Genomic DNA, 12,500 nt, shown 5'->3' with positions numbered 1-12,500 from the left:
GAGCTGGCGTATGCACGTTTCTAATGCTTTTGAACCATTGGCGACACTTAGAAGTGACACTGGGAAACCGTTAATAATTTGAAAAAGGTCATTTTTCCAACTGATGTACACATCAGAGTTACACAGATGAACAATTAACACACCAGCACGCAATTATACCACCAGAGGTGCACATCCCCCACCAGAACCAGATCAGCCCTGGACCCATCAATGCCAATCCTGCCAGCCGAATAGGATATGATTTCAACCACATAAAGAGACAAGGACACAGAATTCAATTGTTCATAAATGCATTTAACGTAATATTAATGTCTGTGGGAACATTTATAAGTCGGTCCAGGCGCTCATTGATGCTGCTGATTGCCCTCACAATGTCCTCTTGTGACTAAGGTGAGGACACAGCCGAGGACGGGACGGGTTGGATCCATGGTCTGTGACATGAGGCTTAGACTGCATCTCACCGTCTTCTGTCTCATTGTCTTTTGGGAAATAATAAATTGAGTGATTAAACATGAGTCAAAGTCTTTGATTTCCTCTTTGATATCCTGACATGATTACGCATGAACCTTTGTCTTGTTTGGCTGTGATCAGACTACTGTATGAATGAACTAATGTGTGAGTTACACAAACACTAAATACATATTTACCTTGGGAGTGATCCAAGTCAGCCCTGTGAGACCAGTGTCATTCACACTAGCGGTGACTCTCTGCTTTAACGGGCTGAGTTCATCCTCCTTTCTCCTTGCGCCTGTTTTGGCCTCTACTTCGTGTCCACCTTGACATCATGTGATCATGCAGAGAGGGGAATCCCAGAGGGAATCCCACCTGCAGACCCTGTTTATACTGATTTGCATAATTAAATATGGGCGTGAAGAGGGAGGAGTCTGGTACTCCAACATATGCGGTCAATTCCACACTAATTGCGATGTACAGAAGGAATGTACTTGGATTCGGGCGTACGCACGGTTTTGTTCATCTGGATTTTTTTGTGCGTATGGACTTTTCTGGATTTGGTCGTACGCCAGGTTTCAGTATGAAATCCACACAAGTCTTTGCACATGAGGCCCCTGGTGTTTTATTAATAATGTTACACTGACTGGAGGAGCACAATGACAATAAAGGCTATTCTATTCTGTTCTATTGTATTCTACACTGTTCTATTCTGTGCTGTTCTATTCTGTGCTATTCTATTCTATTCTATTCTATGCTGTTCTAATCTGTTCTATTCTATGTGGTTTAATTCTATTATGTTCTGTTCTGTTCTGTTCTATTCTATTCTATTCTATTCTTAGGTGCACATCAGTGACATATCAGATACACTTGTGCTCTGACTACTGGGAGAATATGATGGACACGTGTGTATGAGGCCCCTCCCACACACATCCTGAGTGATGGGATGCAGTTTGCACCATCCTAAATGTGCTCAGACTGTACATTACAGAAGAACACCATGGACCACAGTCTGAGTTTAGGATGAGACTGTGAAGGACACACCGCCAGCCAACCAGACCAGTGACAGATGACTGATGGGTCAGTTAAAGGTATAAAGGTCACAAGCTCGATGGACTGTTGTTCTAAAGCAGTGCTACGTACCAAAGCAGTCCACACTGAGCTCATCCTGTGTGTGTTTTTACTGTCACAAGGGCTGCCTTTGAGTCCTGTTCTATATGTAGGTCAACCATATGTTTGTTTCCTGGAGTCAACAGTTCCAGTGAATGTCTTATAACTAAGCAGATGCAATGAGGCAAAGACAATGAGCAGAAGAGCAGAATGATGCAAAGTGTGGGTGAAACAGGATACAATACCCATCATATCAGTATCCACATATAATAAAGACTGAACTCATCCACTATATGGACCAGACTCTGTGGACCCACTGAATCCAGGTGTTTGTTTTCTAAAAGGGGTCTGGGATCCACAACAATAATGACTAATGTCAGAATATAGTTTTATATTATGGGATAAATATCAGTGCATTGGTTAGTTTGGTTTAACCCTTTCATGCATGAATTAAGAAAAAAACTATAATTTTTTTTTTTTTGATTGATTTCATTTCTCAAAATTTAGGTTACAGTTAAAATGCATTTTGATTTTTTTTTTAAATACGGTTTTATTAAGAAGATATTGAACCTCCTCAGACCCAGGAAGGGACAAGTTTGGGCTGTTTTTAATTTAATGATTGCCAATATTGGATATTATTCAGGTGCATTTTTAAAAATTTGTATGGAATGTCCTTTACAGTGGACAGTTTTAGTTTGTTTTTTTTGTCTAAAGCTGTGAAACTTGTCCAAACGTGGACAGTAAACCTATGTCTGGGTCTGAGGAAGTTAACTTTAGCAGATCCCAGATCAGTCCATATTCTACAATATTGGACAATATTACCTTTAGAACCCTTTGGACAGTGAGTTCAACTATGGGTCCACATGTGGATGTCAGGCATGAAAGGGTTAAATTGTTATCTTTGATTCCAAAATGCCTTTTTACTTCATTTCTCTCAGCATTGATTTGAAATGTTTTACCTCTAAATTTCAAAAATATTTTTCATGCTCTGACTGTAATTAATAATTTTCTACCACCTGCCTGCTGGGGAGAAAAAAATGTAAATAAAAAAATCCAGATTTAAATCTGCAGCTTTGTGTAAAATACACATCAAATCTATTCAGTTACTTCATACCATCACACACTAAAGTTCTGCGTCTGTAAGACTGGACTGACTTACTGGCATCTGTAATGGTTTTTAACTTTTCTTTTATCAGTTTTAGGTCTTAAAAAATGAATTAAAGCCAATAATATTGGAATATAAAATGTTGAAATATGTCAGTGATTAAGGCGAGCGGTGTCAGATTGTTGCAGTATTTTTTTAATTTTTTTTTTACGGTTCTCCTCCTATCATAACTGTCTAACTCATCCACTCTGTGTTCATCAGTCTGTGGACCCATTGAATCCAGGGGCTTCTTTTCTAACAGGGGTCTGGGATCCAAAACAATAATGAATAATGAGAATAATATAGTTTTATAGACCACTTCAGAGTCCTCGTCATGGTCTACGTCACCACAGTTGTTCACTCTGGTGTAAGAAAAACCCTGAATATGAACAAAGGTAAATGAAGAGAATAGAGAGAACAGAGAGGACAGAGGAGGAAAGATGTGTGGTTGTGCTGCAGGTTCACAATACAAATGATAAAAAACCAACCTTCACTTTTAGTGAATACTGTGGTTGGTTGAAGACATTAAATGGATGGACTGAACTGATGGAACCATGTGGAATTCTGGGAAACTGTGCAGTGTCCATTTCATATCAGTCTGTCTATGAGAAAACACTGTCCCATCCATGCCAGTGCAGTTGGTCTGTCAGTATAGAGTTGGTCCACTGGTCCATGATCGTCCACGTCTGGTCCAACTGTGTTTTATGTCCTTGTCTCTGACTAGGTAGCACATCAGTCCAACACACCAGAACCATCAGACTAATCTGGGTCTTCAACATCCTGGACATGTCCCTATAGTCCACAGTCTGTCCTATGTCCAACCTGTTGTGTGTCCTTTGTGCTCTTAAACTGAAGGGAAGAACAGGATGCCCACTCATAAAGGATGTCCACTCATAAAGGGACACGGGCTCAGTGAGTTCTGGTCCAATGGCTGCAGATGTGGTTTTTCTTCTGTGAACTATGCGAGTTACTGTGGTATTCCTACCCTTCAAATGTCCGTCCAACACAGTTCTAATCACAGACGGGTTTGCCTGCCTTCAGCTTTTCTTTAGTGGAAACAGTGGGTGTGGTCCATTTGGTTGGCTCCACCCACTGAGCCCACAGTGAGTCTGGGGCTCGTTTCTGCACTAGTTCGTTAAATCGTTAAGCCCAGCGCAATGCAAAATGTGTCTATTTAACGCATTTTGCACTATCCCGTTTCTGGGCTCGCTCTTTGTTCGTTAACAACTAGTGCAACGCAAAATGCATTCGTTCGTTAGTTCGTTAACCCCAACGCAACGCAAAATGCGCTATCCCGTTTCTGGGCTAGTTGGTTAAAAGTGAGCACTCGCCCAGTTCCTCGTTAAAGAGCTGATTTTAACGTGGACCTCAGAGGTCCGCGTTAGAAGAAGGATGTATTCTTGTAGATTCATTTCACTTCGTTTCTGTCATGTATTTCCTTTGAAATATTATTTGCATTTGTAGAGGAAGATTTTAACACAGGTCTGACAATATCTTTAATATCAGATTTTTTCCATGGACATTTTGCACTGATAAAAACGAATTTACCGAGTGAGGACTGATCCGCTCACTGAATTTTATTTTCTATAGATTTATGGATAAATAGAAAAGCACTCTGAGAGCGCAGACCTCCGCCAAGGCAGATCAGTGCCTCCCCAGAGAGTGCAGACCTCCACCACGGCAAATCTTTGCCCCCCCGATCACCACCAAAATTTTATCATTTGTTCCTTGTGCCAGTCTCAACATTTCCCGAAATTTTCATCCAAATCTGTCCAGGTTATCTTGCACACAGACAGACAGACAGATAGACAAACGCCGGGAAAAACATAACCTCCTTGGCGGAGGTAAATATAGATTAGTTCAGGACAAAGTGTGTGTGGCTTTGAGAGATGAATGAATGAATGAATGAATGAATGAATGAATGAATGAATGAGAACCGTATGGGACCAGAGCCAGTGAACTGGTGACACACCCACCAGCAGGGTCTGTGCGTGCGCCTGTGCGTGCGCCTAATGAGATATGAGCACGTGGATGAGAGGAACGGAACAGAGTTCAGTTTTTCTATACAATCTGTTTGTCCTGTTGTAGCCGTGGTTACAACCAACAGTGACCATTTAGAGTTCTGTTAATAAAGTCACAAGTGCAGAATAACTGGGGTCATCCTTAGACGTCCAGCCGGACCATGCATATGCGTAACTAATTCAGTTCAGTTCAGAGTGTGCGTGTGTGCATGTGTGTGTGTGGCGGGGGTGCAGACAGCTGAGGGGGTCCATCTATAGTCAGATGAGGGTGAGGAGGTCCATCCAAACAGGTAAGGGTAAGGGAGGAGGTCACAGATCCGGGCTCACAGATATCCTCTAATACTTCTTCCTTCTAACCATAATGCCGTCAGATGACTGGAAACAGCAGGAGCGGAGGCGTTCATTCTGGGTTAAATAGTGAACGCACCTGTTTAGCGCACCCTTCCGTGCAAATAGTAAGTGAACGATGGCTTAGCGAACGAAACGAGCGCAGAAACGGATTTTGGGTTCGTTAAGCCTCTGAATTTGCCAACCCATCGTTCGCTCTCTATTTGCGTTGAGGGGCGCACAAACGGCTGCGTTCACTATTTAACCCAGAAACGTACCCCTGGATCAGGAAACCTTCCCCCGCTGCCAATGGTCCACTTATCTGTGGAAGACACTTGTCTCTGGTGGACAGACCATTCCAAAAATAGGAGAAAGATCTGGATCTGCCATGACTCTGTTTCTGTCCTGACAACGGCTTCATCTACTGTTGACACCAGTTAGGCCCCGGCCACACTGGCTTCATCTGCTGTTGACACCACAACTGTCACTGTCTGACACCAGTTAGGCCCCACCCACTTAATACATCATCACTGTTTACCAACATCCAAATGGTCTGTAGGGATAAATATCAGTGCATTGGTTAGTTTGGTTTCAATTGTTTTCTTTGCTTCCAAAATGACTCAGAGATGATTTTGACGTCATTTCTCTCAACATTGATTTATTTTTTTTTCTCCCTGACTCTGATTTTAAAAGTTCTTCCTCTAAATGTCTCTAATATTTTTCCTGCTCTGACTGTAAATAATAATTTTCTTCCTCATCTAACCATCTACTGTCATCACATCTGACTAAGGAAGAAAAATCTACCATTAAATTAGAGTGAAATATTGATGTTTCTAAACTATATGGACATAAATAATGAGGGTGGCTAACGTGGCTCAGTTGGTAGAGCAGGTCTTCCAATGACTGAAGGGTTGGCAGTTTGAATCCTAGCTCCGACTGGCCACATGTCAAAGTGTCCTTGGGCAAGACACTGAACCCTACATTCCTCCCAGTAGAGTCTTGCATGGCAGCAGTCACCCACTGGTGTATGAGTGTGTGTGAATGGGTGAATGTGAGGCTTTGTAAAGCGCTTTGGGCACCATGAAGGTGTAGAAAATGCACTATATAAGCATTGTATATTATATATATATATATATACATACATACACACACACACACACACATATATATATATATATATATATATATATATATATATATATGACACATCATGTCTACAGCTGTAAGATGTCCTGTTCATGAGGACTGGACACAGAAACATCAATATTAATAATCAATAGGATATTTATCTCATAACTATATTCTAACATTAGTCATCATTGTTTTGGATCCCAGAAACACCTGAATCCAACGGGTCCACATACTTTTGGACACATAGTGGATGAGTAAGACAGTTATGAGGATTATGACATGTCAGTTATGTTATGATTCAGATTTCTCATGTCTTTCACTGTTACGTATTAGTATTAGCACTAATGGTATTGAAATAGTTGAGTTGATATAGTTTGTTGGGGAAAAGGTTTATCATAGTACAGTATAATGGGATCTCCTCTTTAGTTCCTGATGAAACAGTAGTCTGACACAGGACTGATTACATATTGGATGAAAAACAACAGTACAACATGTTCACATAGTTGGGCAGAACACTGTTGGCAGGATGTAATTAGAGTCTTACATTACACCTTAAGAGTGAGTACTTGTGTTTAGTCAATGAGAAGCAATAAATGTAATAAATGCATGACAAAAACAAGGACCATCCAAGGAGGATCCCAAACTCCCCTGGATCAGACAAAGTGGAAAATTGGATCTTATTAGTGATGCTGGCTTGAGTTTTATTGACTTTGACTTTGGTGGTAAAAGAGTCAAGCACTTTGTTGAAGAGTTAATGGTATAGTTTTGGAAAAAAATCCAATGGTTTTATAGTTATGCACGGAACTATTGGTATATTTAGGCTGTATATTGAATTATATATCAGAAAATAATAAACACAACCTGATTATATTGTGCTCTTGTTGCCTAAAATGACAAACACAGCAGTAATAGAAGAAAAGGAAAACATCAAAAATGTGTTTGAGAAAAACAAATTCAGATGTTCCAGAGAAACATTTAAAGCTGTGTATGATTTTCGCCACCAATTTCTCATCAGATCTGTCCAACCTTAGTCATATCCTCAGTATCATGAATCCATTAGTCTGTCTGTGATTGTTCACCTGAAACTCTTCCTCATGGTGAACAGTTTCTTGGTGTACTCCACCAAAAACAGTCCATGTGTTTACAAACAGAGTCGGTAGATCACTGGGGCATTTTTGGAAATTTGTTGCGACGTGCATTATAGGAAGTCGAGCTCCACGCAGCTGCAGTAGTAAAAGGCAGTGAAGCGGTTTCTGTGTTTGTTGCCGCTGTGGCTGTAATGCAGCTGTGTGGAACTCCACTTCCCATAATGCACATCGCAACAAATTTCCAAAAATGCCAAAATGACCTACCGGCTCTGTAAACAAATGAACTGTTTATGCAGATGGGACTTTTTCTTACCCAAAGATGTTCTGAGGGCAGAAACTGTTGTGATTTTCCAATCAAGCAACCAATCAAAACAGAGGAGAGGCGGAAGAAACAAGCACTAAGGGCTCTGGTGCTGCAGCCCCCCCTCACCTCCACACGGATCGGCCAGTCAGTGTTTGGAGCGGCGGCCGGTGCTTCCTGTTGGCGGCTCTTCGTGGACCGTGGATCCATCCTTTTGTTGTTGTTCCTCAGTGGGGGTTCATTTCTGCTTTCAGTCTCAGTCCAAATGGAATAAATGACAAAAACAAAGGAGGTTGATGTTCTCAACTCCCTGACTCACCTCTTGTTCACCTCACCCAAGGAACGGAGACTCCATCTCCGACACCTTCCTCCACCTGCTGGCTCCTTTGGCCGCCTTCCCCGCAGATGCTTTGCTCATCACAGCCAAGGAGGAGAGCTTCCCCACCAGTTTGCCTCCTCCAGCCCGGTTCGCTTTGTCATCCTTCACGCTCAGAGAGATGGAGTCTCTGTTCCTCAGGTGAGGTGAAGAAGAGGTGAGTCGGAAAGTTGTGAACATCAACTTCTTTTGTTTTTGATATTTATTCCATTTGAGCCGAGACTGAAAGCAGAAAAAAACCTCCACCAAGGAACAACAATAAAAGGACAGATCCACGGTCTGTGAAGAGCTGCCAACAGGAAGCACCAGCCGCCGCTCCAAACACTGCCATCTGACCCGTGTGGAGGTGAGGGGGGGGCCGCAGCACCCATGGGCTCCAGGGGAGAAGCAGAGCCCTTAGTGCTTACTTCTCTCGCCTTTCCTCTATTTTGATCGGTTGCTTAATTGGACCAATCACAACAGTTTCTGCCAGTTGCCAGTTCTCTGACACCGTCCCAGAACCAAAACGTCCCAGTTTACGTCACTATGCCACAAACACACCCCCACTCAGACCTCGCCCCCAGATATTGACCATTTGCACCGACGTCAGAATTATCACGTGACTAGGGGTGCAGTGCCATGGTGGACAGCAAAAGCAACACAACAATGAGCGATGGATTCTGGCTACCAGCACTGAAAACAAAGTTTTGGAGTTGTCCTGCAAAGTGACTAACCTTACTGGACGACAGAAAAAACGCTATTTGGAGAAGCTAGTGATAGCAGGGCTAGCTACCGACCCATACCTTCTCCCTCCTGATGTGTTTACGGATCTAGCAAAATCCTCCAGTCTACCAGAGTTTAAAGCACAAGATCTGTACCATTATGTTCTAGATGGAGTGTTCCCATAAACAGGTGCTGATCTAAAAGCATACAAAAGTCTGGACGCTTACCAGTTCTTAGTCTCAGGTTAGATTACCAAGTCAATGTACTGCGCTCACGACAGAGGAATGTATCTCATAATGGTAAAGGAAAGACACAGCTAACATTAGCTAGCTAGCTGTGTATGTTTTTAACATGTTTCCCCCAGCATGCCATCTAAACTCAAATAGACTGTAACCAAAAGCAGCTCTAATTAACTAACATTGTGTAATAATGTTAGTGGCTGTCATAAGTAGCCTACAGTATTAGCTCTGTTGTTGAAGTGGCTGCTTTCTACTATCTACACACAGTAATATGTACAGTTCCACCACTAGAACATATGGCACCGCATAATGACAATAACAGTATTTCATATGCCGTGTTTCCACTAGGGCTGCACGATTTTGGCAAAAAAAAAAATCCCGATTTTTTCCTCTAAAAACTCGATTTTCGATTTCGATTTTTTGGGTATAACTAGAAAAGGCAACAGCAGTCAGCATGTCGTTTTTGTGAGCAGCCCACAATGCAAGCCACTGCTCTGACCTCAAAGCTGTGACGGTATCACGTGATGAACCCACAGTTTTGTTTTGTTTTTTCTCTTCATTAAATCTTTGAAATGAAGTAGAGTATACAAACAATGTATACAACAAGAAAATAACATAAGTTTGTCAGGGGGAATACACTATAAGAAAATGTCCAAATCAGAGCAAATACTGATAGTTGTTACAGCCTTTTTGTTTCCACATTCATCTAACAGCTTTAAATAAATTTCAACATCTTACAAAACATAAATAATATTTGGTTTTGTGTTACAGAATTTACATTTGTGAATGAAAAATTTAGCAAGTAAGAGGACTAAATTAATTATTTAAAAAAAAAAAAAGTTTATTTTTTCTTTCTTTTCTGGGTATCTGGTCCACAGCAGTAATACCAGTGTCAGTCAGTGACAGGCATCAGTCGTGTGTGCGTGGACCAGGTTAATATGAGTGATCCACATGCGGTTCTATTTAAACTGGAGGATCTGTGCGTGGAACAGACCGACCCAGGACACACTGGAGGGATTCTATGTGTGGAGCTGGGGGATGTGTGTGGGCACAGGGCTGTGTGGGCTCCTCTGCTGAGGCTGATGACCCCGAGACCCGGACCCGGTTCGCAAGAAGACAGTACGGTACGGATCCGGGACAACGGAAGATTAGTGATCCGCTTGCAGTTATATTTCAGTTGCGGGATCCGTGCGTGAAGCCACGGCTTATATTGGTATAAGTACTGCGGGTTCATGAACAGATTTAACATCCGGTCATTACACAGACTTCTATGACAGACCGCTGTCACAGGAAGAGCCTACGGTAGCCCGCGGGCACGCGGAGGCGCGCGGCCCGGAGGCACGAGAGAGATGAAATCGATTTTACGATTTCCCTTTTTTAAAAACTGTCCTAATTAAAAAATCCGATTTCGATTTAAAATCGATTAATCGTGCAGCCCTAGTTTCCACCATGTGGAACCAGCTTGGCTCGGCTCGGCTCGACTTGGTATTCCTGGAGACCGTTTCCATTACAAGATACTTTACAGTACCTGGACGTCATAGTGATACAGCACGTTACTTCTGTGTCGTCTGTTCAGAGAGTTGCTGAAAACTCGCTCATTGCGTGTTGTCTCATCTGAATTTTTACGTCAGCCACCAAAAGACTGAATCTCCTCGACCTACCATGGTGTAGTTTTGGGCTGTTACCATGTGGATTAATCTACTGCTATATTTGCTGTTCACTTCTGCATCTGTTTTTTGTAAAACGGCGGGTCACAGAGAAAACTGTCTGACCAATCAGTGGTCTGCAGTCTTTAAACGTCACGTTTTAGTATCTGGTCCCCAGTCCTGGAACCTCAGCGGAGGTGATACCAAAAAAGTAGTACCGGGTACCAGATTCCAGATCCTTTTTCATAATGGAAACGCAAAAAGGATGAGCCGAGTCGAGTCAAGCTGATACCACGCAGTGGAAACAGAGCAATAGAACATAGTGTAGCTGGTAAAAAAGGCAGTCACTACAACAACAGAGCTAATATTGAAGGCTACTTATGACAGCCACTGGAACATAGTGGCTCTTAGTAGTTAACCCAGTCTAGCCGTCTAGCGAGCGTTTGGTGGAGCTAATATGCTATGGACACAAACAGAGCTTGCTCTATCTGTAATATAAGGTCCATCATAGCCTGGCTTTGTCTGTAATCCAGCTGAAACCATGGGTGTTTGTGAAGTAGGATGGAACTGTTGTGTGCGACCACTGTACCACTAGGGTTAAAAATGAACAAAAACAAGAATGTTCAGATCAAATTCGATATTAGCCGGTTTGCCGTCCAGTGTGCAGTCCGGCACTTCCACTGTCTGTCATGGCATTCATTTGCGGCACAAACAGAGCGTGACATAACATGCAAAGGGTCAATAAACACAAGCCACATCTTCATTTCACAGGTGTTTACGACTTATCCTAACTGTCCCTCACCCAGTGTCTGACCCTAATTGTCCCTCACCCAGTGTCTGACCCTAACTGCCCCTCACCCAGTGTCTGACCCTAACTGCCCCTCACCCAGTGTCTGACCCTAACTGTCCCTCACCCAGTGTCTGACTACACGGAGTCCGTTACCTACGGTCATAAAGACTGAGCTTTGTGCAGATGTGTCTCGTGGACGTCCGCTTTGGGTCCGCATTGAGTCCGCCTTGAGTACATGCAGACAGCCACGGAGTCGCATACGCCTGACTCTGTGGGGGGATTTCAGGTGCAGGTTTTACCATAGTGAATATGTATTTGTAAATGTATGTAGGGGGTGCTGCATAGAGAAAAAAAGATACAAAAACAGCAAAGGACCAAAATGGTCAAATCTTGCAGAGTTCCTCTTTAAGTGGCAAACTGAAGCTAGTTTGGTGAAAAAAATGCAATGTTTTCCAAGATCGGCTAAAACAATTTGATGATGACAGACTAGCTAACTAAGTGTTAGCCGTAAAGATGGGTGGTGTTTAAGATGTTAAAAGCAGCCGTCCAATCCTGACCATGAAACAGATGCTTTTATATAACAGTCCTCTAAATAATCCCCAACAGACATAATGCTGCTCAGTTTGAAGAAGCTGTTCTAATACTCACATCATCGTAACATGCAGTTGTTTGTGATGATGAAACCCTGACCTGAATCTAGTAAATGGACAGGGAGCGTCTACTGATGGTGTGTAATATCAAATCCCAACATCATCTTTGAAGGGAACTTTGTTTCACTGTTGTAATTACATATTGTGCGTTTATACTAAACTAAACTTACCAAACTCTCTGGGTACAGATATGGAATAAACACACGTTTGTCCAGAAGTGTAGTTTCTGGGGAAGTTTGGAGATAAAACAGTCCCTTCTGTTCCAGTGGAGCGACTTCCACAGGGAGCTGGACACAGATACAGACATGTGAGTCCACACAAAAGGCCAGTCATGCATTGATCTCACACACACACACGCACACACACACACACACACACATATACGCACGCACGCATACACAGAGAACTTATTCAACTTTGGGGTAAATGTCAACTGTGAGGAAACTGTGTGTATCAGGTCTTACCTTGACAACTTGGTAAAGCCCTGTTCCATCCAGGTCGACCATCATCTCCCATACTGCACGT

The 12,500-nt window shown here is 42.6% G+C and overlaps 1 protein-coding gene and 1 long non-coding RNA gene across 2 annotated transcripts in view; one reads left to right on the top strand and one right to left on the bottom strand.

Moving 5' to 3' along the window:
• The window catches only part of LOC115428800 (CUB and sushi domain-containing protein 3-like), a 965,368-nt gene that overhangs the window by 177,726 nt on the left and 775,142 nt on the right, over positions 1-12,500 (bottom strand). Inside the window, exons 32-33 of the mRNA XM_030148025.1 lie at positions 12,440-12,500; positions 12,146-12,262 (exon numbers count right to left, since the gene is read on the bottom strand). The exon at positions 12,440-12,500 is cut by the window's right edge and continues 15 nt beyond it. Of these exons, the coding sequence (XP_030003885.1) occupies positions 12,146-12,262; positions 12,440-12,500 (178 nt within the window). The remainder of the gene's footprint in view (positions 1-12,145; positions 12,263-12,439) is intronic.
• LOC115428803 (uncharacterized) overlaps positions 1-12,500 on the top strand; it is a 24,249-nt gene that overhangs the window by 7,992 nt on the left and 3,757 nt on the right. The window contains exon 3 of the long non-coding RNA XR_003936687.1: positions 5,016-5,021. This is a non-coding gene — a long non-coding RNA (uncharacterized LOC115428803). The remainder of the gene's footprint in view (positions 1-5,015; positions 5,022-12,500) is intronic.

This window comes from Sphaeramia orbicularis, chromosome 11, assembly GCF_902148855.1.
Source record: "Sphaeramia orbicularis chromosome 11, fSphaOr1.1, whole genome shotgun sequence".
Classification (NCBI taxonomy): domain Eukaryota; kingdom Metazoa; phylum Chordata; class Actinopteri; order Kurtiformes; family Apogonidae; genus Sphaeramia; species Sphaeramia orbicularis.
Note: the sequence above shows the minus strand (reverse complement) of the source record. Positions and strands in the feature narration are given on the sequence as shown.